This window comes from Hemitrygon akajei, chromosome 26 (genome assembly GCF_048418815.1).
Source record: "Hemitrygon akajei chromosome 26, sHemAka1.3, whole genome shotgun sequence".
Lineage (NCBI taxonomy): Eukaryota > Metazoa > Chordata > Chondrichthyes > Myliobatiformes > Dasyatidae > Hemitrygon > Hemitrygon akajei.
Window position 1 is genome coordinate 23,138,854 of NC_133149.1, and position 24,324 is coordinate 23,163,177.

General features: G+C 43.7%; 1 protein-coding gene across 3 annotated transcripts in view; it reads left to right on the forward strand.

Moving 5' to 3' along the window:
• Positions 1 to 24,324, forward strand: part of robo4 (roundabout, axon guidance receptor, homolog 4 (Drosophila)) — a 140,847-nt gene that overhangs the window by 90,672 nt on the left and 25,851 nt on the right. For 2 of the 3 annotated variants that reach the window (XM_073029726.1, XM_073029727.1), the window contains exons 11-15: positions 5,093 to 5,281; positions 7,443 to 7,485; positions 8,040 to 8,170; positions 11,533 to 11,835; positions 23,147 to 23,236. In XM_073029726.1, coding sequence (XP_072885827.1) covers positions 5,093 to 5,281; positions 7,443 to 7,485; positions 8,040 to 8,170; positions 11,533 to 11,835; positions 23,147 to 23,236 — 756 coding nt within the window. The remainder of the gene's footprint in view (positions 1 to 5,092; positions 5,282 to 7,442; positions 7,486 to 8,039; positions 8,171 to 11,532; positions 11,836 to 23,146; positions 23,237 to 24,324) is intronic. The other variant, XM_073029728.1, reaches the window with a different exon arrangement.

Consider the following 24,324-nt stretch of genomic DNA (forward strand, 5'->3'; position numbering starts at 1 on the left):
GAATCGATTATGGGCTCGTGCTCCATACTCTGAGGCAAACCTCATCGGACTCCCTCGGAGACAGCAAAGCATTCGATCGCTCAATTAGCCCCAAAAGCACACCACCAAAATGTAAATCACAGTTCCAGTCGCACACAGTTTAGCAGTAGAATCACATTTGAAAGAAGAAGTAGTAAAATAAGTCGTTTGTGAACTGTCAGCAGTTGATGTCATTGTTTGCTGGTTCCATCTTGTACAGAATAGGCTGTCCTCCAATCACTTTAAAACTATGCCCTCTTGTATTAGTCATTTACACCCTGGGGAGAAAGGCTGTGGCTGTCCACTTTTTCTCTGCCTCTTTATAATCGTACACACCTCTACCTAGTCGCCTATCACCCTCCTTCACTCCATAGAGAAAAGCTCGAGTCACTCAGACTTTGCTCTTAAGACATGCTCCCTAATAGATAAAGGGGAACCAGTGGATGTGTTGTGTTCGGATATTCAACAGGCCTTTAAGTTTCCCTACAAGAGATTATTAAGCAAAGTTAAAGTGAGTAGGATTGAGATGATACACTGGTCTTGATGGAAGCTCAGAGAGAAGAGAGAGGAAGAATGAGAATTGGAGGCTGAGGTGAGATCTGATAGAGATGCGTATATCAAATTATGGTGGCTATGCATAGTCAGTCTTTTCTCCAGAGTAGAGCTGTTAAGTGCGAGAGGGTAAGTATTTTACAGAGAGTGCTTGGAGTGATGTGGAAGCAGGCATGATAGTAGCCACATGATCATGCAGGGATATCATGGTCAGCATAAATATTATGGGCCAAAGGGCCCTTCATGCCTTCACTGTTGTGTTCTAGATGGGCCATTCTCAGGTTGCAGGGCTGAGTTGTTGGGTGCTGTTGGTGCTGCAGCAGTTGACAGACTAACATGATGTAGATAAAGGGACTAGGTGGAATATTCCCAGGTTTGCTGACAATACAGTAGGTGTCGGTATGAGTAGTGAGGAGGCTGCGCGGAGCCCTCAGGAGGATATAGACAAGGTAAATGAATGAATAAAGATATAGTCAGTGGCATGTAATGAAGAGGAGATGTAAAGTAATCTGGTGGAGAAAAAGAAAGATGGAGTATCTTTCTGAATGGGTGGGCTTGAATGGTGTTGGTGTTAGAGACACAAAGCACTAAAAAGTCAATGTGTGGGTGCACTATTAATATCAGCTGCGCCACAGTTGAGGTGCACGGGAGGGATTTTGCTGAATGAGCGAAAGAGGAGCAAGCATCTGCCAACTCTCTATAGCCCTAGAGTTCAACCCTACTGAGTAGGAGACTGCTTCCTCAACCAGGAGCCCTTTCCTCTGATCAGCAACGTTCCTCCCCTTCTTCATCCTCCCCCTGTAGTAACTCCACCCATCCACTCAGCAAGCCATCTTAAAGTCGTTCCTTCTCCCTCCACGCACCCATCTCTTTTGGCAAGCAACAGCAAACGCTCATTCGTGACTCTCGTGATGTTCCCGTACAAAGATTAAAAACCACCATCTTTTGTGTGACCGGGTGACCATGTGGTAACAGTTAATTGTTTGGGAAGTACCTCAATGTTGTTGTGTGATGTTCTGTGCACAAATACGAGACTTTTGTCTGATATTTTCGGCTCCTTCAGCTGGATATTAAATGCTGCTTGCATGATATACGTGTTTGAAGCTTCCTGGGCAATTCTAATCTCACAGGGGATAGATTAGAGCCTGCACAAGTCATGAAAAGGTTGTATTATGTGATTATTAAATGCAGCAATCTCATCTTTTTTTAAATAATGAAAAATCTATTCATTTATTCATTGTTGATTCTCTCCGTGCTGTTCTGTGGCTTTATAATGAGCTGAGCAGAAAACAACCATTTATCATTCATTTTACAGTGTAGGATTGAGACAAGAGTTATTTCACATCATGTTGGATACTCGATTGAAAATAGGGAAACAGGAATTGTATGCATTACATGGTCAGCTCCCTCATTTATCTCCATCAGTCTCCCAGGATATGAAGTCAGTAGTCCCAAACCCATTTTACATGAGCAGCCCTGTTAAAACTACGATACAATAAAACTAACAAACGCAAGCACTGAATGATATCAGAGGGGAGAATTTTCCGAATCAGAATCAGGTTTATTATCACTGACGTGTGCTGGGAAATCTGTTTTTTTTTTTGCAGCAGTAGAGTAAATTACATAAAAATACTGTAAGTTACAACAAGAGAAAAAAATAGTGAGCAAGAGAGCCAAGTAGTGAGGTAGCGTTCTTGGGTTCATGGCCCATTCAGAAATCTGACAGTGGAGGGGAAGAAACTACTCCTAAAATGTTGAGTGCACATCTTCAGACTCCTATATCTCCACCCTCCTGGTAGTAATGAGAAGAGTGTATGTCCTGGATGCGGAGGGTCCTTCAAGATAGATGCCAAATAGCAAACAATATGACAGATCTAAAACAGTAAAATCATTATATCTTGTCAAGAAAAATAGAAGGAGAATTGGAAATACTGCTTCAGGTTGAAGCCCCTTCATCAGAACAAATTAACTTTAAATTGTGGGTGTTGAGTTATAGTTAGGACCAACAAAATATGTTTGATAGGGTCAGAGATCTCCCCATTGTTCTTTCTTGCCTCCTTCTTCCTTAAGACTTGTTTTCATCACTTTCTTGACTTTGGTAAAATATTGACTTTGATGGAGACGTAAAGTTTTTTTTTACTCCTTATATATGTGAAGGATGTAAGAAATAAAGTCAATTCAAATTACCTCTTTTTTTTCCATGGATGTTGAATAACATGCTGAGTGTTTCCAACATTTTCACTTTTTATCTCTGATTTCTGGCATCTGCATTTCTGTTTTGATTTTCATTCACTAACCAGGGAAAAAAAATGTTTGCCAGCTCAGGAAGACTATATTTAGCACCTTTCATGACCCAACGATGTTCTACAGCATTTTAATTACTATCTAGGAAATGCAACAGCCAATTTGTTCATCGCAGAATCTGATGTTTTCCCATTTGCTGTTGGGCTAGGCACCAGGAACCACTTCAGTATACTTTTTTGAATAATGTAATGAGAGATTCTACATGCATTTTTGAGAGTAGATGGGATCTAAATTTGATAATCAGAAACAAGAGGAAATCTGCAGATGCTGGAAATCAAAGTAATGCACACAAAATGCTGCAGGAACTCAGCGGACCAGGCAGCATCGATGGAAAAGAGTAAGCAGTAGACGCTTTAGGCCAAGACCCTTTATCAGGGCTGGAACAAAGAGATGAGAAGTCAGAATAAGAGGGTGGAGGGAGGGGAGGAAGAAGTACAAGGTAGTAGGTGATAGGTGAAACAGAGAGAGGGGAGGGTTGAAGTAAAGAGCTGGGAGGTTGATTGGTAAACGAGATAAAAGGCTGGAGAAGGGGGGAATCTAATAGGAGAGGACAGAAGACCATGGAAGAAAGAGAAGGGGGAGGAGCATAGAGGGAGGTGATGGGCAGGTAAGGAGATAAGGTGAGAGATGAGAATAGGGGAATGGTGAGGGGGGGGGCAATTTTGATATCTCACTTGAAAGTACAGTCTACCCTCTGCCCCGATGTAGCCATTGCACCATTCTAGACATTTGTATTCAGATCTTTGGAATGGAACTTGCACATAGAAACCTTGGTCTCTGCACCATGGCTGAAACCGCGGTGGAAGAGTTTGTGCCTGCAGTGATCATTGTGATCATGAACAACCCACTCACCCTCTGATCAAAGGTTTGGCATTAGGTTTTCTCTTCCACTTCTGAGTTATCGTAGGATTTGAGATGACAGGGACACAAGAAGAGATGGAGAACCCTTTAGCACAGAGTTTGAAGAAGTCCAAACCGAGGTCTTGAAACCCCACTGAACCTCTGTCAATTGAACATTTTGATACTGTGCCTTCATTTTTAAGATTAGAGGAACGACTTAGTAATTTCTCTTTTGTGCATAGGTCTATTCCACTAGCATTTCTAGTTACTTATCAGGTTGGGATACCTGGTTAAATATTAGCTCTTATTGTTATCACTGTTACTTTGTCCCACAAAAGAATCACAGCCTCTTAAATTTCCTTTTGTCTTTTACACCCACCCTATCTCTCCTGACACTTCTCGCTACAATCCAGCACCATCACTACATCACTCGACCACAAGCACGTTCCCAATAACAGCCCAATTTTGCCTGAAAATCCATAGAAGCTCTTTGAATTCAGTATACCCATGGTCCAGTTATTTCTGATTGTTCAAGAAACGACAACACCAGGAAACTTGCCCCACTGAGGCCAGCTGAAACTTCTGTGGTTTAACATTTAACGCTTGCCTGGTTACTGGCTCTAGAGAGTGGTATTTGTATTTGTAATTCATGAATCTCTGTGGTGGTTGTATGGTTTTGTTGGATATGGTGGGAAGAGCTTATTTTGTTATGCACAATTATGAGTGAGCTGAGAATGTTCTCAAGATTCAAGTTTATTTATGACGTGTACATCAACAAATACAGTGAGGTGTATTAACAACTAACCCACTGGAAGGTGTTCTCTGGGCAAGCTGTTAAGTGCCACCACACATTCCAGCAGGAACAAATTATGTCCACAGTGCTCAGCAGAATAAAACACAACAAGCAACAAAACAACAGCAAAAACCAGCCCCACCTCCCACCCATGCACATGCACAGTCCTCTAACCCTAATCCAGGCTGTCGTCTTTGGCCTCCAACCTCGAGAGTATTCGGATTTAGACTTGGACATGCAGACATTGGGCCTTCGGCTACTCCAGCGGACTCACAGAGATTCATAGACGTGGGGCTCCGTCCAACAGGCCCTGACTTGCAGAGTTCCATTTTATCCCTTGGGCCTTGATCCTCGGCATCAACCCTAGGACCCGCTGATCACCGAACACCAGGCCTCGAACTCCGTCCTCATCAATGACAGGACCCCGAATGCTAGGCCTCGAAGTTAGTTTTGCTAAGCTTTATTTTTGGACGTTCAAATGATGTGCCTGTAAAACACACTGAATATCCCCTCTAGATGTAAGAAGTCTCAGTTTAACAACAGCCATTTGCTGTGAATCTTTAACTCATTATCTTTAAATCTTAGACCCCTCAGGTCAGGAGACATCATCGGAGTCTTCGATCTTTAGTCAGGTGCTGGAGTTCGTGAGGCGGCCGGTTTTCATTGCAAGTGCTGGGAGTGTGATCTGGGTCATCCTGATGGTGCTCAGTGTGTACTTGTACTGTCGCCGTACCAGACGGGGTCACATCCAGGAGAAACACAAGCTGAGCAAAAGTAAGAGAGACTTGATGCCGTATATCATCAGCATCACTGTACACTTTAAAGCTAGAGACTTGGGGAAGGATAAACGTTGAGATGAGAACAATCAGGTTGATGTAACCCAACTATACTGAGGGTTAGACTCTTGTATATTTTGAGATCGGTCATCTTTTAAGTTCAATTGACTATTTTTGCCTGGTGAAGATAATTTTGAAGCAAATGCAAGACATATTATTCCCTTTATCTCTTTTTTCTTTACTCTTCAGTTTATTTTCTGTCTCTCTGCACCCCCATGTTCCACCTTTAAATACCATCCATCTCTTTTTTCTTTACTCTTCACTTTATTTTCTGTCTCTGCACCCCCATGTTCCACCTTTAAATACCATCCATCTTTTCCTTTCCGTGAGCATTAATTTCTCTAACTTCCAGTGTTCACTCTCCTTTGTCCCTTCTCCTTATCTTTTCTTCTTCCACTGGCCCCATCACCTCTTCTCTTTCCCTTTCACTGCCCTCTCATCACCCACACATTCTTCTCTCTGGTAACCCTGCTTACCTCCTTCCCTTTTTTCCAGAATCGTCTGACCTGTCGTATCTGATACCACCTTTCACCTCGCAGCTTCTGACATCATTCCTATTCCCCCTCCCCCTCCTGGATTTACCCCCTCCCTCCTACCCTATTATCCTGGCTATCTCCCCTCTTTCCAATTAGGGTCTCAACCCAAAATGTAAAATGTCCATTTCTTTCAATAGATGCTGCCTGACCCACTGTGTTCTGCCAGCTTTCAGGGTCGTTTTCCTTTCCTCTTACCTTCCATCTCTAAACATTGTACTCTCTCTTTCCCTCATAACCTCTGATTTCTCCATCACGTTTCCCACTCGTGCACATCAATATCTCTCTATGCTCTCAACCATTTCTCAGACTACACTATGAAGCAAACGCTCCATAACTAACCACTAGGTGGAGCACAAGCAACAGACTGCAGCCCGGGCAGTTTGAGAACCAGCCACTGCTCTTTATATCTCTGCTGATAATGTGTCTCAGACACAACATCCCTTTCAAGTTCGAGTTTAGTTGTCATTCAATCATGCATGAATACAGCCAAACGAAGCAGCGCTACTCCGGGGCCGAGGTGCAAAACACAGTACCAACAGTCACACACAGCACAAGGCACATATAAGATAGCAAGCGCATATAAGATATTAGTAAAATACAGTCACACAAAAAGTATATAGTCCAAGACTCCGAGTCCATGAATGTTGCAGCAGTTTGCAGTTGAACTAATACAGCTTGTCTTCTGTTGAGTGAACACTGGGGGGCAGCACCGACTCCTGCTTGGATGCTACACCACACCGCCTTCCTTTTAAAATAAAGACTCAGTGCAGATACCAAACATTGAGACATGAGTGCTTATTCTCTAAGCTGAAAGTGACAGAAGAAAAGATGAAGGCGGCTGTAAAATGGAACCATAACAGGTTCTAAACTAAGGCCTTGAAGGTATTGAGGTGTGTGTTATATTTCAAACTGGACCTATGTCACTTGTCCAAACCAGGCATGTGTCTAATTGCTTGTAACAGAGTTAATTATCACAGTATTAATTGCAAGATATAGAATAATACACTTCTAATGCAGAGAAATGGGATTGATGTAAAGGGGCAATAAAGGTCTGCCTGGACATAATGGGCTGTAGTGCCCATTTCTGTGTTGTATGACTCTATAACTTGGTTAGAAGACTGTTTAACACATCAGTTATTGATTTGATTTGACGATCTGTGGATGTAGTAGCCAAATTCACTCATGGATGAAGTGATGCTTTTCAGTTTCATGTGCATTTTAGATAGGAAATTTAATAATTGCTTAACAACAACAAAATGGTAACAAAACAAAATATCAGTCTTCCTGCTTCTGCTACTGAACCTAGAGTGCGTCACTGTTGCATTTTATCCACATTCTAGTTGGAATCTGTTGACCGGACATTGCAGTGTAACAAGAGCCAGGGCAGTGCGAACTATTGGATTGTTCTTGCAAAACTCAGCACTGAGCAGTGCTATCTTGATTTTATAAGTACAAACTGAGGAAAGTGCACCCGGCACAAAACGTGGCCAGACTATCCTAGAAGACCCGCGTGGAGAAGGGCCATTTCTGTCTAACTAATTCATGTTTATTTGTGCACTGCAGGCATGTTCCGGCTGGCTAATGAAGACATTATCATCAAACACAGGTAAGCCAGACCAGGATGGGGTGAGTGTGTAGATCATAAGGCACAAGAGCAGAATTAGGCCATTCTGCCCATCGAGTCTGCTCCGCCATTGTAGACACAGCTCAGCACCATGGAAACCAGTTTTCCCTCTACGAACCCTGTCTATACTTCTCACCGCCTCAATAAAACACTCAGCATAATCCAAGACCTCTCCCACACTGGACATTCTCTCTTCTTCCCTGTCCCATCCTGCAGAAGATACAAAAGCCTGAACGAGGAGCAAGGGCAGCTCTGTCCTGCTTTTATCAGACTCTTGAGTGGACCTCTTGGATGATGAGATGGACTCTTGACCTCACAAACTATCTCATTCCGATCTTCCACTTTATTGCCTACCTGTCTTGCACTTCTCCCTGTAGCTGTTTATTCTTCAATGTTATCGTTTTACCTCGTTCTGCCTCGGTACTCTGATCTGTGTGAACAGAATGTAGGACGTGCTTGCTACAAGTGGCAATAAAAATAAACCAGCCCGGCAGCCACAAAGCAACTGACCTGACAACCTTTTTGCTTTAATCCAGGATGAACCTCATTGATTCGCCTTGGCTGTCAAACTCTTGGAAATCAAACAGCTGCTCCAAGAACCTCAGCGCCAGCAGTACCCGTCCTCTCTGGCTGCACAGCTGGGAGAATCAGACGTACCGAGAAATGAGTAAGAGTGATCTGCAAAGCGTATTACAGCAAAGCCACATTTGTTCTTCAAGCCTGCTGAGCCCAAAAATACACCAGCTTTCTCTCACTCTCTTACTGCTGAGATTGCTAAGTGGAGGTTGAAGAGAACATCCAAAGTTATGATGGACCTTTCTCGCTCGTGATTGTGTATTAATAACTTGGATGTGGGAGGCCTGGTTAGTTTGCACATGGCACAAAAACTGATGGTGGCGCAGATAGCACGAGAGGTTGTCTATGGCTACAGTAGGATATAGATGAAATAGAAGGTTGGGGAGAAAGTTGGCTGATGGAATTTAATGCTCAACAGTATGAGGTGACATATTTTTGGGAATTTAAATAGGGGCAAGGCATGTAAGTGGTACGGCACTAATGAATGTTAAATGGACCTTGGGGTTCAAGTACGTAGCTCCCTGAAAGTAGTACCAACGGTAGATACAGTGGTGAAGAAGTCATTGGGATGCTTGCCTACATAAGTCAGGGCATATAATATAAACCTTGGGAGGTTATATAGCAATTATATAAACCAATAATTAGACTGCTCTTGGAAAATTGTGTGCAGTCCTTGCTGCCACACTATCAGAAAGATGTGGCTATGCTGGAGAGAACGTTGAGATGGTTCACCAGAATATCACCTGGATTGGAGGACTTCAGTTATGGATGGAGATTGGATAGGCTGGGCTAGCTTTTCCTGGTGTAAGTGAGACTGAAGGATGACCTGATAAATATATTTAAAATTACAAGAGACACAAACATCATTTTATCCCATGAGAGGGGAGGAGGATTTTTTTTTCCCCACACAGTGTGCTTAAGGTCTGAAATACGCTGCTGGAGGAGTGGTGGAATAAGATACAGTCACTGAGTTTCAGGCACAGAGAGGCAAGGCAGAGAAGGATACAGACCTGACCCAGGCAAATGGGGCTAGCGTAGCTGGGCACAAAATCAGCACAGACTTCTTACTGTGTTGAACAACTCTATGACTCTTAGTGATTGGGGAAATGTTAGCCAGTGCTGACAGGTTTAAGATGAATGGCAAAAGGGGATTAAAGAGGATTTTTTTTCTTTCTCGCAGTGAAGTGTTTTGATGCGGAATACAGCATGAAATGGTTTTATATGCAGATTCAGTGGTGTAAACTGTGCACGCTTAGTGGGTGGATGGGATTTGGAGCTCAGACACAATGCGTATAGCTTATTCAAAGGCTCTTTATAGGCTGTTTCTGGAACATTCTACATGCATTGTTGCTGCCCAGAGAGCAGATAGTCAAAACATTCGATCCTTAAAGGGATGACAGCCTTAAGACAAGTATTTTTCACCAATAATCATGCATATACTCATAAGTGGCAACTTTCAAATGGGAACTGGATATTACTGGAAAGGGAGAATAATAGGAGGAAGGAGCTGGCGAATGAGACTTTTAAATAGAGCAGTACAGAATGTAAGGGTCTCTTCAGTCTATCGACTTGCATTCACCAAAAGGGGTTGTTTCAAGCACCATAGTCTGAATAGCCATTTTGTGATGTGTGAGTGTACGAATCTCTAGAAACCATGTGCTCATGGTGTCCAGTGCAGTAATAGCATGAAGAGGTTTAGACCATAAGACATAGGAGCAGGATTAGGCCATTCGACCCATTGAGCCTGCTCCACCATTCCATCATGGCTGATTTATTTTCCACCTCAACCCTATTCTTCTGCCTGCTCCCCTTAACCTTTGACACCTTTACTAATCAGGAACCTATCAACCTCTGCTTTAAATATACCCAGTGACCTGGCCTCCACAGCCGTCTGTGACAATGAATTTCACAAATTCACCAGCCTCTGGTGAAAGAAACTCCTCATCTCTGTTCTAAAGGGACATTCTTCTATTCTGAGGCTCTACTATTGGAAACAACTTCTGCACACCCAATCGATCCACTGTAGGTCTTTCAATATTCAGTAGGCTTCAATGAGATCCTCTTGCACATTTTTAAACTCCAGCAATTACAGGCCCAGAGCCATTAAATGCTCCTCGTAAGTTAACTCTTTCATTCCCAGGATCATTCTCATAAACTGTCTCTGGACCCCCCCTCCAACAGCATCACATCCTTTCTTAGATATGGGTCTCTAAGAGCTGATTTGGCTTTAGTCACACACTGGTCTCTCCCATTCTCTCAGTGCAAAATCGGTTTTTAACTCTACTTGCTATCAGTTGTGCTTGTGAATTGAATAGCTTAACCCAGTGGATGTGAGGTTGACTATTGCAGGAAATGGGAATAAGTGTTCCAGCCCAGCATCTTGAGCTTGGGTGCTTACACAAACTTGAGGCTTTGCTGTGGGTTTCACTTGTCATGAATTTGGAGTAGTTAGATAGAATCAAGGTGTTTCAAGTTGTCCATCCTCCAGCATTAACGCTTTGGTGGACACAAATATTTGCTATACCTGTGTTTGGAACTAAATCACTAACACATGATGCTTCTTAATGGATGCTCAGCTGGGGATGTTTGATGAGACTGACAATTTGTTATAGAGGATAGAACAATAAGGGACACAGTAGTGCATTTGGTACAGCTGCTCCTCACGGCTCCAGAAGCACAAGTTCAGTCCTAACCTCTGATGTTGTATGTTGAGTTTGCATTTTCTCTCTGTGACTGCATGTGTTTCCTTTGGGTCCTCTCACATCCCAAAGCTATTCAGGTTGGTCGGTTAATTCAGACACTGTAAATTGCCAGTAAGTGTATGGTAGTATCTGCAGGGAACTTATTAGAACGTGGGAAGGATAAAATGAGAGAGATAAGTGGCTGCAGATGCTGGAGGAATTCAGAGGTCAGGCAGCATCTATGGAGGCAAATGAACAGCTGATGTTTCAGGCCGAGACCCATCGTCTGCACTTGATGTGCCCAGATGAAGAGTCTTGATCCGACACGTGACTGTTTCCCTCCATAGATACTGCCCGACCTGCTGAGTATAAAATGAGGTTAGAGTGGAATTAGTGTAAATGGGTGCTTGATTGTCTGCATGGATTTGGTGGGCCAAAGGGCCTAGTTTCCATAACTCCCTATGACCTAATTGATGTTGTACCTTTGCATTATCTCTGTTTGGCATAGTTCCTCCTTGGTTAGTGGTAAACATTATTGAAGTGGCTATAGGTCAGGTTCTCGCTCAAGAAGTTTCCTACTTTTTCTCCCAAAAGTAACACTCAACCATTGTCATTGGATGTTTTGGTAGAAACCAAATAGGACAGTGGCCTCCAAAAGTTAGTGGCAGAATATTGGCTCAAACTGGTCATTACACTGCTCTGCTGTGGGAATTGGTAGTGGATTGAGAAGCTTTGGGCTGTTCATTGATGAACCTGCCTCTTTCCCTTGTAGGTTCTTCATTTGAGAAGACTCCAGTTTTGAGGGTCCAAGGCCCCACTCTGTTGTCTGACAACAGCCTGAATGGGACATTCAGCACCGATACTAAAGGGAAAGATTTGAAAACATTCAGCACGCTGCAGCACTCCAACTGCAGTGTCCAGATGACTCCAGACCAGAGCCCTTTGCCATTGCTGAAGAACAACATAAACAGAAACAACATCAACAGCTTTGGTCAGGATGTTACAAAGTTACCGCAGAAAATGCTACCCTACCTGCATCCATATGAAGAGTTCTGGGATAAAAACTGTAATAAAGGTGAGCACTTGAATCCTGTGGCTTGGGAAATGTCTGGTGCAAAAGGAATTTTCTTGGTGCTTCTTCCTTCTCTGCGCAGTGTCAAGGTGTTGGGAGCCCCACTGGATATGATTCCTTGCCGGCTTTCATTGTCTGATGTTTGACTTTATTAGGTACACTTATACACCTGCTCATTAATGCAAATACCTAATCAGCCAATCATGTGGCAGCAATATAATGCATAAAAGCATGCAGACATGGTTAAAAGGTTCAGTTCAAACATCAGAATGGGGAAGAAAAGGTGATCTTTGACTGCAGATTGATTGTTGGTGCCAGGCGGGGTGCTTTGAGTATCTCAGAAGCTGCAGAGACTGGTGCGATAAATAAAAGACTAACATCTAGTGAGTGGCAGTTCTGTGGGCAAAACTGCCTTAATCAATGAGAGAGGAGAATGGCCAGATTGGTTCAAGCTGACAGGAAGGCGACAGTAACTCAAATAACCACGCGTTACAGTAGTACGCAGAACAGCATGTTGAACTTAGGAGTAGGTGGCCCACAGCAGTAAAAGACCATGAACATTGTTCATAGTTCAGAGTTCAAGTTGAATTATCATTCAACCATACATGAATACCCATGAATACAGCCAAATGAAACAGTGTAATTCTGGGGCCAAGGTGCAAAACACAGTACCAACAGTCATACATAGGACAAGACACCTATAGCCAATATAATATAGCAAGCACATATGTAAAATACAGTCACTCAAAAATATAGTCCATTACCATTAAATACAGGAGGTGCCTAATAAAGTGGCCATTGAATGTAGTATTTCCAGCACTGTAAAACTCTGATAGTTTGCTATCTGACCATTTGGAAATGCTGAATGATTGGCATCTGGCTCACCAAGTTATGTTGGCTACACTCTCATTGTCTTGCCAGGGCTCCTGTTCCCGTCTTCCTTCCACTCACCAGTGCCTCGACTCCTGCATGCAATCCAGCTCGCAGGAGCTCCAGTTCTTGTGGTCCTTTCCAGCTCGCTTGGCCTCGGTTCCTGTGCCTTCTTCCACAGTGCTTTCTGCAGTCCCTTTAAGCTTATCTGAGAAATACATACTGTATATTATGATACTGTGTAACATTTTATAAAGAGAAATAAAACTGTGTATAAATATGATTAAATTCCAATAATAGAACATAGAATGTAGAAATCTACCTCACCTTACAGGCCCTTTGGCCCACAATGTTGTACCGACCATGTAACCTACTCTAGAAACTGCCTAGAATTTCCCTAGTGCATAGCCCTCTATTTTTCTAAGCTCCATGTACCTATCTAAAAGGCTCTTAAAAGACCCTATTGTATCCACTTCTACCACCGCCACCAGTAGTGCATTCCATGCCCCCACCACTCTCTGTGTGAGAAACTTAACCCTGGCATCCCCTCTGTTCCTATTTCCAAGCACCTTAAAACTATGCCCCCTCATGTTAGCCATTTCAGCCCTGGGAAAAAGCCTCTGGCTATCCACACAATCAATGCCTCTCATCATCTTATACATCTCTATCAGGTCATCTCTCATCCTCTGTCACTCCAAGGAGAAAAGGCTAAGTACACTCAACCTATTCTCATAAGGTACACCCTCAAATCCAGACAACATCCGTGTAAATCTCCTCTGCACCCTTTCTATGGTTTCCACATCCTTCCTGTAGTGAGGCGACCAGAACTGAGCACAGTACTCCAAGTGGGGTCTGACCAAGGTCTTTTTTAGCTCACGGCTCTTGAACTCAATCCCATTGTTGATGAATGCCAACACACCATACACCTTTTTAATAACATTGTCAACCTGCACAGCAGCTTTGAGTGTCCTATGGACACGGACCCCAAGATCCCTCAGATCCTCTGCACTTCCATTAATATTATACTCTGTCTTCAAATTTGACCTACCAAAATGAACCACTTCACACTTATCTCGGTTGAAGTCCATCTGTCACTTCTCAGCCCAGTTCTGCATCCTATCGATATCCCACTGTAACCTCTGACAACCCTCCACACTATCCACAACACCCTCAACCTTTGTGTCATCAGCAAACTAAACACAGAACACTACAGCACAGTACGGGCTCTTTGGCCTGTGATGTTGTACTGACCTTTTAACCAACTCCAAGATCAATCTAACGCTTCCCTCTCATTTTTCTTTCATCCGTGTACCTATCTAAGAGTCTCTTAAATGATCCAGATGTATCTGCCTCTACCACCTTGCCTGGCAGTGCATATCACTCTCTATGTAAATAAAAAGGAATATATACAGTTGAGTGGATAGCCAGATACTTTTCCTGAGGGAAAAGGTCTCTGGCTGTCCACTCTATCTATACCTCTTTATCATCTTGTACACCTCTATCAAGTTGCTTTTCATTCTCCATCGCTCCAAAGAGGATCTGAATCATCTGATTATCTGCATACCCAAAGGCAGGTTATCGTAGGATTGCAGTTCTTCTCTTAGTCCGGTGATTGCAAGCAGCCCGTTCTACTAAGGGAGTCAACTCCAACTTGCCTGATCATTTGCTCCCAGTGTTTACAAATAGCCCCACCCATGAGTGTTCATGGGCTATTCAGAAATTTGATGGCAGAGGAGAAGAATCTGTTCCTTCAGAAGAGTGCGTCAACTGAAGGTAGCTGGTATCATTCTAGGAAGAGGATGCTGGAAGATAAGGAAATAATGCAAGTGGGGGGAAAAAAACTATCTTGCAGTTATGATATGTGTTGCCTGCCATTTACAGACCATTTGAAAAGAAAGAACATAAGGAAATAGGACAATGTTAGGCCACTCAGCTCGTCAAGCCTGCCTTGCAATTCCACGATTATGACTGACCTGCTGAAGGCCTCATTTTCTGCAGTTCCGGATTTTGCTCAAGATTCAGCATGAACACATTGGTGTTGGTGATAGGCTGGAGCCAAATGGATAAAACTAGATTTTCTTCCCTATAAGACTTGATTTTTGCAGTTTTTATTTAAACAACAATCTATAGCTTTGCAAAAGGTGCTTTTCCCCCTGCGCCAATGTTTAATTTCTTGATTTTAATAAACAAATTCCAACCCTCACATTGCCAGGTTGAAATTAGAACCCATGCCCACAGGCGCAGGGCTCACTATTAGCAGTCCTGAGGCGTCACCATTCTGCTATAATACCACGGTGCAGAGCTAGAAATTAGGTCGCAGTTTAAAATCAGAATGCATGCTTACTGTTTTCAAAGGCTGATCCTTGGCAAGTTCTGAGCAGCTGGCAGAAGCATACAGTGGCTCCAAAGTAGTTCATTAGACATGGTGCCTAGCAACTGACTTGCTTTTCCTACAGAATCTGCCACTTGGAATTGTGCAGGCAGTTTCCTTGTTGTTATCCCATACACATGACTTCACAGGATAATCCAAAGCTTGGCTTCAGTGTGCTTCCCAGCTGAAACTGCAAGAAAACAAGGGAGATAACTGCCACACGCAGAGTTACTGAGCTCTGCAGACAAGGGAAGCTCAAAGTTTGATAATTGGTCTGTCCCAAGGTGGCTCCATTGTTCCCACTGGGGCTTTAAGTAGACTCTCACTATCCCAGTGAAGTACATAATGATTTGGCTTGTCTTTGTGTTTCTGATCATCAATGAAGCAATTCTTGCTCAGCTGCACATGTGCTGATCATGGGTGAGGGCATGACTGTGATGGTTGAGAAGTCTATCCAGGCTTACCATCGCATGCAACATTTATCTCTCTCACTTCCCCCTCTCTCTTCCCCCTCTCCCTCTCTTCCCCCTCTCCCTCTCTTCCCCCTCTCCCTCTCTTCCCCCTCTCCCTCTCTTCCCCTCTCCCTCTCTTCCCCCTCCCTCTCTTCCCCCTCCCTCTCTTCCCCCTCCCTCTCTTCCCCCTCCCTCTCTCTTCCCCCTCCCTCTCTCTTCCCCCTCCCTCTCTTCCCCCTCCCTCTCTCTTCCCCCTCTCCCTCTCTCTTCCCCCTCTCGCTCTCTCTTCCCCCTCTCGCTCTCTCTTCCCCCCCCTCCCCCCCATACATCTTCCCTATACTTTCCTCTGGCTGTTAATCCTGAGTGTTTATGTACCTAGTTCACCCTTCTGTGAAACAGGAATAGGCCACTCAAACCCAACCATATTATTTAAGAAGATCATGGTTTTGATCTGAAAAATCTAGTACCCACACTCTAGGTGTACATAGACGATTGAAATTGGGAGATCAAGTTCAATGTAAATTTGTTATCAAAGTACATATACTGTAGGTCACCGTATACAACCCTGAGATTGTTTTCATGTAGTATGCACAGTAAATCCAAGAAACACAATAGAATCAACAAAAAACCACACCCAACAAGACAGACAAACAACAAACTGTGCAAATAAAAAGAAAAATACAGGCAGTCCCCGAGTTACGAACGTCCGACTTACGGACAACTCGTACTTATGAACCGAGGAAGGAGAATGCCGTCCGCCATTTTAAGTCGTTGCCATTGTCACTGTGTTGAGTGTTTAACTTTGTATTTGGCTTAAATTTTTCTTAGTAAGATTCACCCTGACCCCGCCCCCCTGTTCCGGTCGGCTGGTGGCGCAGTCAGATCAGCACCGGGCTAGAGAACGGAGGTTCCCGAGTCTGATTTAGTGACAGACCGCTCCCGTGCTGGGTTGATGTCGATCCTGTGACTCCCGTACCATTCGTGCCGGGTTGATGTCGAGCTCGCAACTCGACCTCGTAAAAAAAAATTTGCCACCTCCAGTTTAAATTCCCACATGGAATATTGTGGAGGATCAAATACCCAAACCCAGCACAGCCCCCACTTGTCCCATTTAACCTGTCTCAGTGCAGTACAGTTTAGCACCCGGGGTATCAGTGCTGTGGTTCTTAGGACCCAGCGGACCTCAGGAGCCAGCGCAGGTCGGGACCCGTCGCCCGCAGTGTTTCTGTTCCATTGACGGGAAGTGATCGTGATTGAAAATAAAAGTGGAAATAATAAAGCGTTTGGAAAGAGGTGAAACGCCACTGGTCATTGGAAAAGCATTAGGCTACAGTCAGTCAACGATCGGAACAATTTTAAAGGATAATGGATAAAGTGAGAATAAAAATGGAGCATGTGAAACGCCCTGCCCCGATGAAAGCTACAATTATTACTAAGCAATGCAGTGGTTTAATTATTGGAATACATACATTTCTTAAGTGTTTTATATGCATAGAAAGGTAAAATATATACTAAGACAAACGTTTCACTAACTGACGCTAAATAATACTGGATGTACTTGTTCTGACTTGCGTACAAATCCGACTTAAAGACGGACTCAGGAACGGAACTCGGACGTAACCCGGGGACTGCCTGTATAAGCAATAAACATTGAGAGCATGAGATGAAGAGTCCTTGAATGCGAGTCTATAGGTTGTGGGAACAGTTCAGTGATGGGGTGAGTGAAGTTGAGTGAAGTTATCTCCTCTGGTTCAAGAGCCTGATGGCTGAGAGGTTGTAGCTGTTCCTGAATCTGGTGGTGTGAGTCCTGAGACTCCTGTGCCACCTTTCTGATGGCAGCAGCAAGAAGAGAGCATGGCCTTTATAATGGAAGATGATGCTGCTTTCCTGCAACAGCATTCCATGTAGATGTGCTCAGTGGTGGACAGGATTTTACCCATGATGGACTGGGCCATACCCACTACTTTTTATAGGACTTTCTGTTAAAGGGCATCTGTGTTTTCATACCAGGCTGCGATGCAGCAAGTCAATATACTCTCCACCACACACCTATAGAAGCTTGTCAAAGTTTCAGATGTCATGTCAAATCTTCACAAAACTCTGAGGGAACAGCGGTGTTGCTGAGCTTTCTTCGTGCTGGATCCAGGACTGATCCACTGAAGTGACAACACCGAGGAATTTAAAGTTTCTATTCTCTCCACCTCCGATGAGGACTGGCTCACGGACCTTTGGTTTCCTGCTCCTGAAGTTAATAATCAGCTCCTTGGTCTTGCTGACGTTGAGTGAGAGGTTGTTGTTGTGGCACCACTCAGCCAGATTTTCAATCTCCCTCCTATGTGTTGATTCATCTCCACCTTTGATTCGGCCTACGACAGTGGTGGCATCAGCAAACTTAAGTATGGCAATGGAGCCGTGGTTAGCGTCACAGTCGTAAGTGTAAAGTGAGCAGAGCAGGGAGCCAAGCACACAGCTTTGTGGTGCATCTGTGCTGATGGAGATTGTGGAGGAGATGGTGTTGCTAATCTGAACTGACTGGGGTGTGCAGGTGAGGAAATCAAGGATCCAATTGCACAAGGAGGTATTGAGGCCAAGGTCTTGAAACTTATTGATTAGTTTTGAGGAGATGATAGTATTGAATGCCGAACTGTAGTATATGAAGAGCATTGTGATGTATACACCTTTGTTGTCCAGATACTCCAAGGTTGAGTGAAGAGCCAATGAAATGGCATCTGCTGTGGACCTGTTGTGAATAGCAGGCAAATTGGAGCTGATTGAAGTCACTCCTCAGGCAGGAGTTAATATATCTCATCACCAATCTCTCAAAGCACTTCATTACCGTGGATGTAAATGCTACTGGACAAGTCATTGAGACAGGTTATCGCTTTCTTCTTTGGCACGTGTATAATTGAAGCCTGCTTAAAGCAGGTGTGTACCTCAGATTGCTGAAATGGGAGGTTAAAGATATTGGTGGACACACCAGCCGGTTGATCAGCACAGGTCGTTAGTACTCGGCCAGGTACCCCATCTGGGCTGGATGCTTCAGTGGTTCAAGTTTGGTCTGGAATTGCATCTTTGCACATGAGATGGCTTTCCAGAGATCGTACTTGGACCTCTTGTTCCTTATTTGGTTGCTAGACCTGAATGCCACTGATCTGGTCCTCAGCAGATTTTGGATCTCATGGTTCATCCAGGGCTTCTGGTTGGGGAAGACGCTGAATGATTTTGTGGGAATGCGCTCATCCACGACTATTTTTATGAAGTCCATGACAACCGTGGTGTATTCAATCAGATTCTCTGTGTCCTGAACATGTCCCAGTCTACTGACTGGAAGCAATCCCATTGCTGCTCCCTTGCCTCCCGCAATCACCTCTTTGTTGTCCTTATCCCTGGGGCCTTGCTCTTTAGCCTCTACCTGTATGGAGGTAGGAGAAGGACAGCCAAATGATCAGATTTGCCAAAATGCGGGCTAGGCATGGAACAGTAACCATTCCTAATTGGAGTGCAGCAGTGGTCAAACATGTTGGGACCCCTTGTGTTGAAGGTTATACGTTGATGATAATTGGGCAGAAATTTCTTCAAACAAGTCTGATTGAAGTCCCTGACAATGATTTGAAAGGTGTCGGGGTAGGTTGTTTCTTGTTTGCTGATGGCAGTATTGACTATCACAAGTGCCTAATTAACATTGGCTTTTGGCAGTATGTAAGCTGTGGGCAGGATCACAGAAGAGAATTCTCTTAGCAAGTAGAACAGTCGGCACTTAACTGTTAAATGTTCCAGGTCGGGGGAACAAGAACGTGACAAGACTGCTGCGTCCGAGCACCACAAAAAGTTTATCATGAAACACAGCCCCCCACCTTTCACCTTCTCTGAATCAGCAGTCTGGTCCATCTGTTTATCGAGAAGCCCTCAGGTCTTACTGATATATCTGGCATGTCTAGAGTGAGCCATGTCTCCATGAAACACAGAACCCAGCAATTCCTCATTTCCCTCCGTTACGACAATCTTCCTCTTGGGCCCTCAACCTTGTTTTCCAGCGACTATACATTTGCTAACAAGATGTTGGATAGAAGAAATTTCTTTTTCTGTTGTTTTAGTCTGGCTTGGGGTCCTCCCCTGCTCCCTCTCTTTCAGCTGTGGCGATGTACCTTTGTCTGCTTGCTTGAGAATTAGTTTACCAAGTTCTTTGGAAGATTGTGAAATCGCTAGTTTGTTTAGATGGTTCAAAAGTACATTACTTAAGGGGAAACAAGAGAAGATCTGCAGAGATGGAAATCCGAGCAACACACACAAAATGCTGGAGGAACCTAGCAGGCCAGGCAGCATCTGTGGAAAACGGGCCGAAACGTCAACTGTACTTTTTTTTTCCATAGACGCTGCCTGGTCTGCTGGGTTCCTCCAGCATTTTGTGTGTGTTACTTAAAGGGAAATTACAGGCTGCAGGTTGCAGTGGGAGTAGTTCAGTAGCAATATATTTAGAAGTTTTGTAAGCTGCCCGTAAAATGTTGCTGCGGGTCACCGTTGCCATCTCAGCTACTGATCAAAGTGGCATTGAGCAGTGAGGTTGATGACCTCAGGGGCTGAAAAGAACCAAAGGGGTGAATGCTCCACTGCCAGCAAACTGACACCATAACACTAATCTGTGCCAGAACAGTGACAATTGATCTGTCCGGCCCAGTTTGATGACGCCTTGAGGAAAAAAATCTGCCTGTGCTATTAATCTGAAATAAGAGCAGAACATGCTGAGGATAGTCAGCAGGTCAGGCAGTATCTAGAGAGAGTAACAGATGATGCTTCAGGTCCATTAACCCTCTTCACCAAGGATTGAAAACTTTAATGTAATTTCTTGCACTTTTTAATTTGGCCATTGGGTAGGCTATTCAGAATCAGGTTTATTATCACCAACATATGTCACGGAATGTTTTGTGGCTGTGGCACAGTGCAATGCATAAAAATTACTCTGTTACAATAAGAATATATAACAAAAAGAGAGCAAAATAATAAGGTAGGCTTCATGGACTGTTCAGAAGTCTGATGGCAGGGAGGTAAGAAGTGGTTCCTAAAACATTGAGTGTGCGTGTTATAGCTCCTCTCTAATGAGATGAGGGCATGTCCCGGATGATGAGGGTCCTTCATGCTGGATGCCACCTTCCTGAGGTACCACAGTTTGAAGATGGCCACAAAGGTGGGGAGGGTTGTAACCATGATAGAGCAGCCGGAGTCCACAACCTTCTAAAGCCTCTTTCGATCCCGTGCCTTGGAGCCTCCATGCCAGGCAGTGAAGCAACCAGTGAGAGTGCTCTCCACAGTACATCTGTAGGAATTTGCTAGTCTTTGGTAACACGCCAAATCTCCTCAAACTCCGAATGAAGTAGAACTGCTGTTGTGCCTTCTTTGTAATTGCATCAATATGTTGGGCCCAGGATGGATCTTCAGAGATGTTGACACCCAGGAGCTTGAAACTGCTCACCCTTTCCACTGCTGATCCCTCGATAAGGACTGGTGTGTGTTCCTCCCCCCCCACCACCTTCCTGAAGTCCATAATCAATTTCTTGGTCTCACTGACAAGGCTGTTGTTGCGACTCTACTCAACTAACTGATCTATCTCACTCCTGTATAGGCCTCCTTGTCACCATCTGAGATTCTCCAAACAATAGTTGTGCCTTCGGCAAACTTATAGAGGGCATTTGAGCTGTGACTGGCCCCACAATCTTGACAGAGTAGTGCATGGGTGAAGCAGTGCATGGGTTGATTGTCAGGTGGAGGTGTTATTTTCGATCCACCCAGACTGTTGTCTCCCAGTGAGGAAGTCAAGGATCCAGTTGCAGAGGGAGGTACAGAGGCCCAGCTTTTGAAGCTTGGTGATTAGTACTGAGGGATGGTATTGAACCCCGAACTCTAATCAATCAACTGCAGGCTGACATAGGCTGCTATTGTCCGGTGAACCAAGGCCGAGTGAAATTGCATCCGCTGTCGACCTATTGTGGCGATAGGCAAATTGCAGCGGGTCCAGGTCCTTGCTGGGGCAGGAGTTAACACTAGCCTTGACCAACCTCTCAAAGCACTTCATCACAGTAGATGTGAGTGCTGTTGTCAATAGTCATCGAAGTAGCTCACTCTACTCTTCTTGGGCACTGGTACGATTGTCGCCCCTTTGAAGTGGGTGGGAATCTCCGACTACAGCAGTGAGGGTTTGCAGATGTCCGTCAATGCACCCGCCAGTTGGTTGGCACAGGTTTTCAGTGCCCTGCTAGATACATCACTAGGGCCTGAAGCCTTGTGAGGGCTCACCTTCTTGAAAGATATTCTGCCTTTGAGACAGATGTCACAGGGTCATCGGATGCTGTAGGGATTCTCACAGGTATAGTTTTATTTCAGATACATTATTTTATAAGGTATTTAATTCATTCTCTCTGGTGGTGTGTTTCTTTTTTAAAAAAAGGGTATGTTTTTTTAAAAAAACAGCATTGAGAGGAGATTGTTGGAATAAGATATGGACAAATTGAGAGAGATGGGGAATAACGAAGTTACTCTTTATGCGCTCTTTTGTTTTGTCCCACAGCATAGGCGCAAGGGGACGGGGACCACCGATCTGTGCCTCCTCAAACCTCTGGAGGCTAGAGGTCACAGTTGATCAAGTTGCTGCCTCCATTTTAAATATCTCTCCCTCCCAAAAGCCCATAATTTGTTTCCCTGTGTTTCCATAGTAACTACTGCTAATTATGCTGAACTACGAAGGCATGATTATTCATAGAGACAGCTGGGTTCATGCTGTAATGTCAGATGTATTTAAAGTGTTTACCTGCAAGTTAACATATATTAATCAATTGTTAAAGCTGTTTATTATAACTATTTTAAGCCATCCATTTTACACATTCATCTCAGCTGAACTTTCTTGTTTATTTTAACTTCAATTAAATTATTTTGACCTCTTTATTTGAAACGGTTTATTTTGTTTACCTTAACCTATATAGTTTATCTGCTTGGTTTCATCTGTCCTTTTCAACTGCTCTCATCTGCTTTTAGGTTATTTTAAATGCATCCAAAAGACTTAATGAACATGGAAAAACAGCTGAAAGCCTTCAAGCTTTGTAAAGCCTTCACAATACTTTATAAATGTGACATCTCAGTGTTGGTTGGCTGTGGGAATGAATGCTGTTGATGCAGAGTTTGTATGTCTGATATATTATTCTATAAATTACAGGCATATGAATTAAGACAGCTTGGCCACTCAAACCTATTATTCAATAAGACCATGGATAATCTGATTGTAAACTCATCTCTACTTCCCTTGCTAACTTTTCAGCCCTTGCTTACACCTATCCTCTCTGCCTTTAAAATATTCAAAAACTCTACTTCCCACTGCCCTTTGAAGATCATTTCAAAGGCTCACAACTCCATGAGAGAAAACAAAAAATCATGTCATCTGCCTTAAATTGATGATGCCTTATTTATAAACTGGCCCATAGCTCCAGATTTTTGCACAACAGGAAGCAATGTCTCCACATTTAAGGACCACACTTGAACTTATTTTTGCTGAGGTAAATTCTTTAATGGATTTATTTGAACTGATGCTCGTTTATGATTTAAAGCCTCACAATGAATTTTCTTCAACACTTTCCAGGAAATATTGGGCCTGTAATAGCTATTTGCCGCAATCCAGCCACAAAGAATATGCCAGGTGCCATCTCCAGCCCAGAAAACACTCGTAAAGGTAAAACCACCTGCATTTTCTATGTAATGACTGAATTTGATTTTATTTTTGGGACACTGACTCAAAAGGACAGGAATACAGTTAGGAAAAGTATAAATTAATACCTTAAACTAGAGGTGGCAACATCTGGATAATAATTCAGGTACCTTTGAATAGCTTGGGAGATGGGTTCAATTTTAATTGGAATTGGGCTAGCTATTATTGAAGATAGAGGGCTGGCAATGGGAAGACGAGCTGCTTGGGATGTCCAAGTCACTGGTCAGAATGACACCAACAAAGAATGTATGTTTTAATGAATGGGTTAGCCACAGAATTGGGAATTTGTTCGTTTGTTATACGATGTGTCATATGACATGGGCAAACGTAGTCTTTCCATCACCATGATTGTTCTGGGCAAATTTTTCTACAGAAGTGGTTTGCCATTGCCTTGTTCTGGGCAGTGTCTTCACAAGACGAGAGACCCCAGCCGTTATCGATACTCTTCAGAGATTGTCTGCCTGGCGTCAGTGGTCACATAATCAGGACTGGTGATGTTCACCAGCTGCTCAAATGACCATCCATCACCTGCTGCTATGGCTTCACGTGACCCTGATCAGGGGGACTAAGCAGGTGCTCTACTTTGCCCAAGGCTGGCCTGCAGGCTAGCGGAAGGAGCGCCTTACACCTCCTTTGGTAGAGATGTACCTCCACCCCACCACACAATTGGGAGTATAAATATTAAAAATGTTAAAACTAACAGCAGTTAATTCAAATCACATCCATTCCTGCCAAAGGGTCTGGGCCAGAAACGTCGACTGTACCTTTTTCAATAGATGTTGCCTGCTGAGTTCCTCCTGCATTGTGTGTGTTGCGAGTAGTTGAGTCAAAAAGATGACCACAAACGGACTGCAGTGTTTACCACATGTAGCTCATATAGCCAGTGAATTGAATATGAACATTGGGATACTAATGTGGAATGAACTAAGTCTAAACTAGCATTTTTTTGAGTATTGAGTAGACATTATGGATAGAAGTTTATTCTGTAACCTACCTGTACTTTAACAAATGTGTGAGTGCTCAAAAAATTGCTGCACTATGCTCTTCACTTG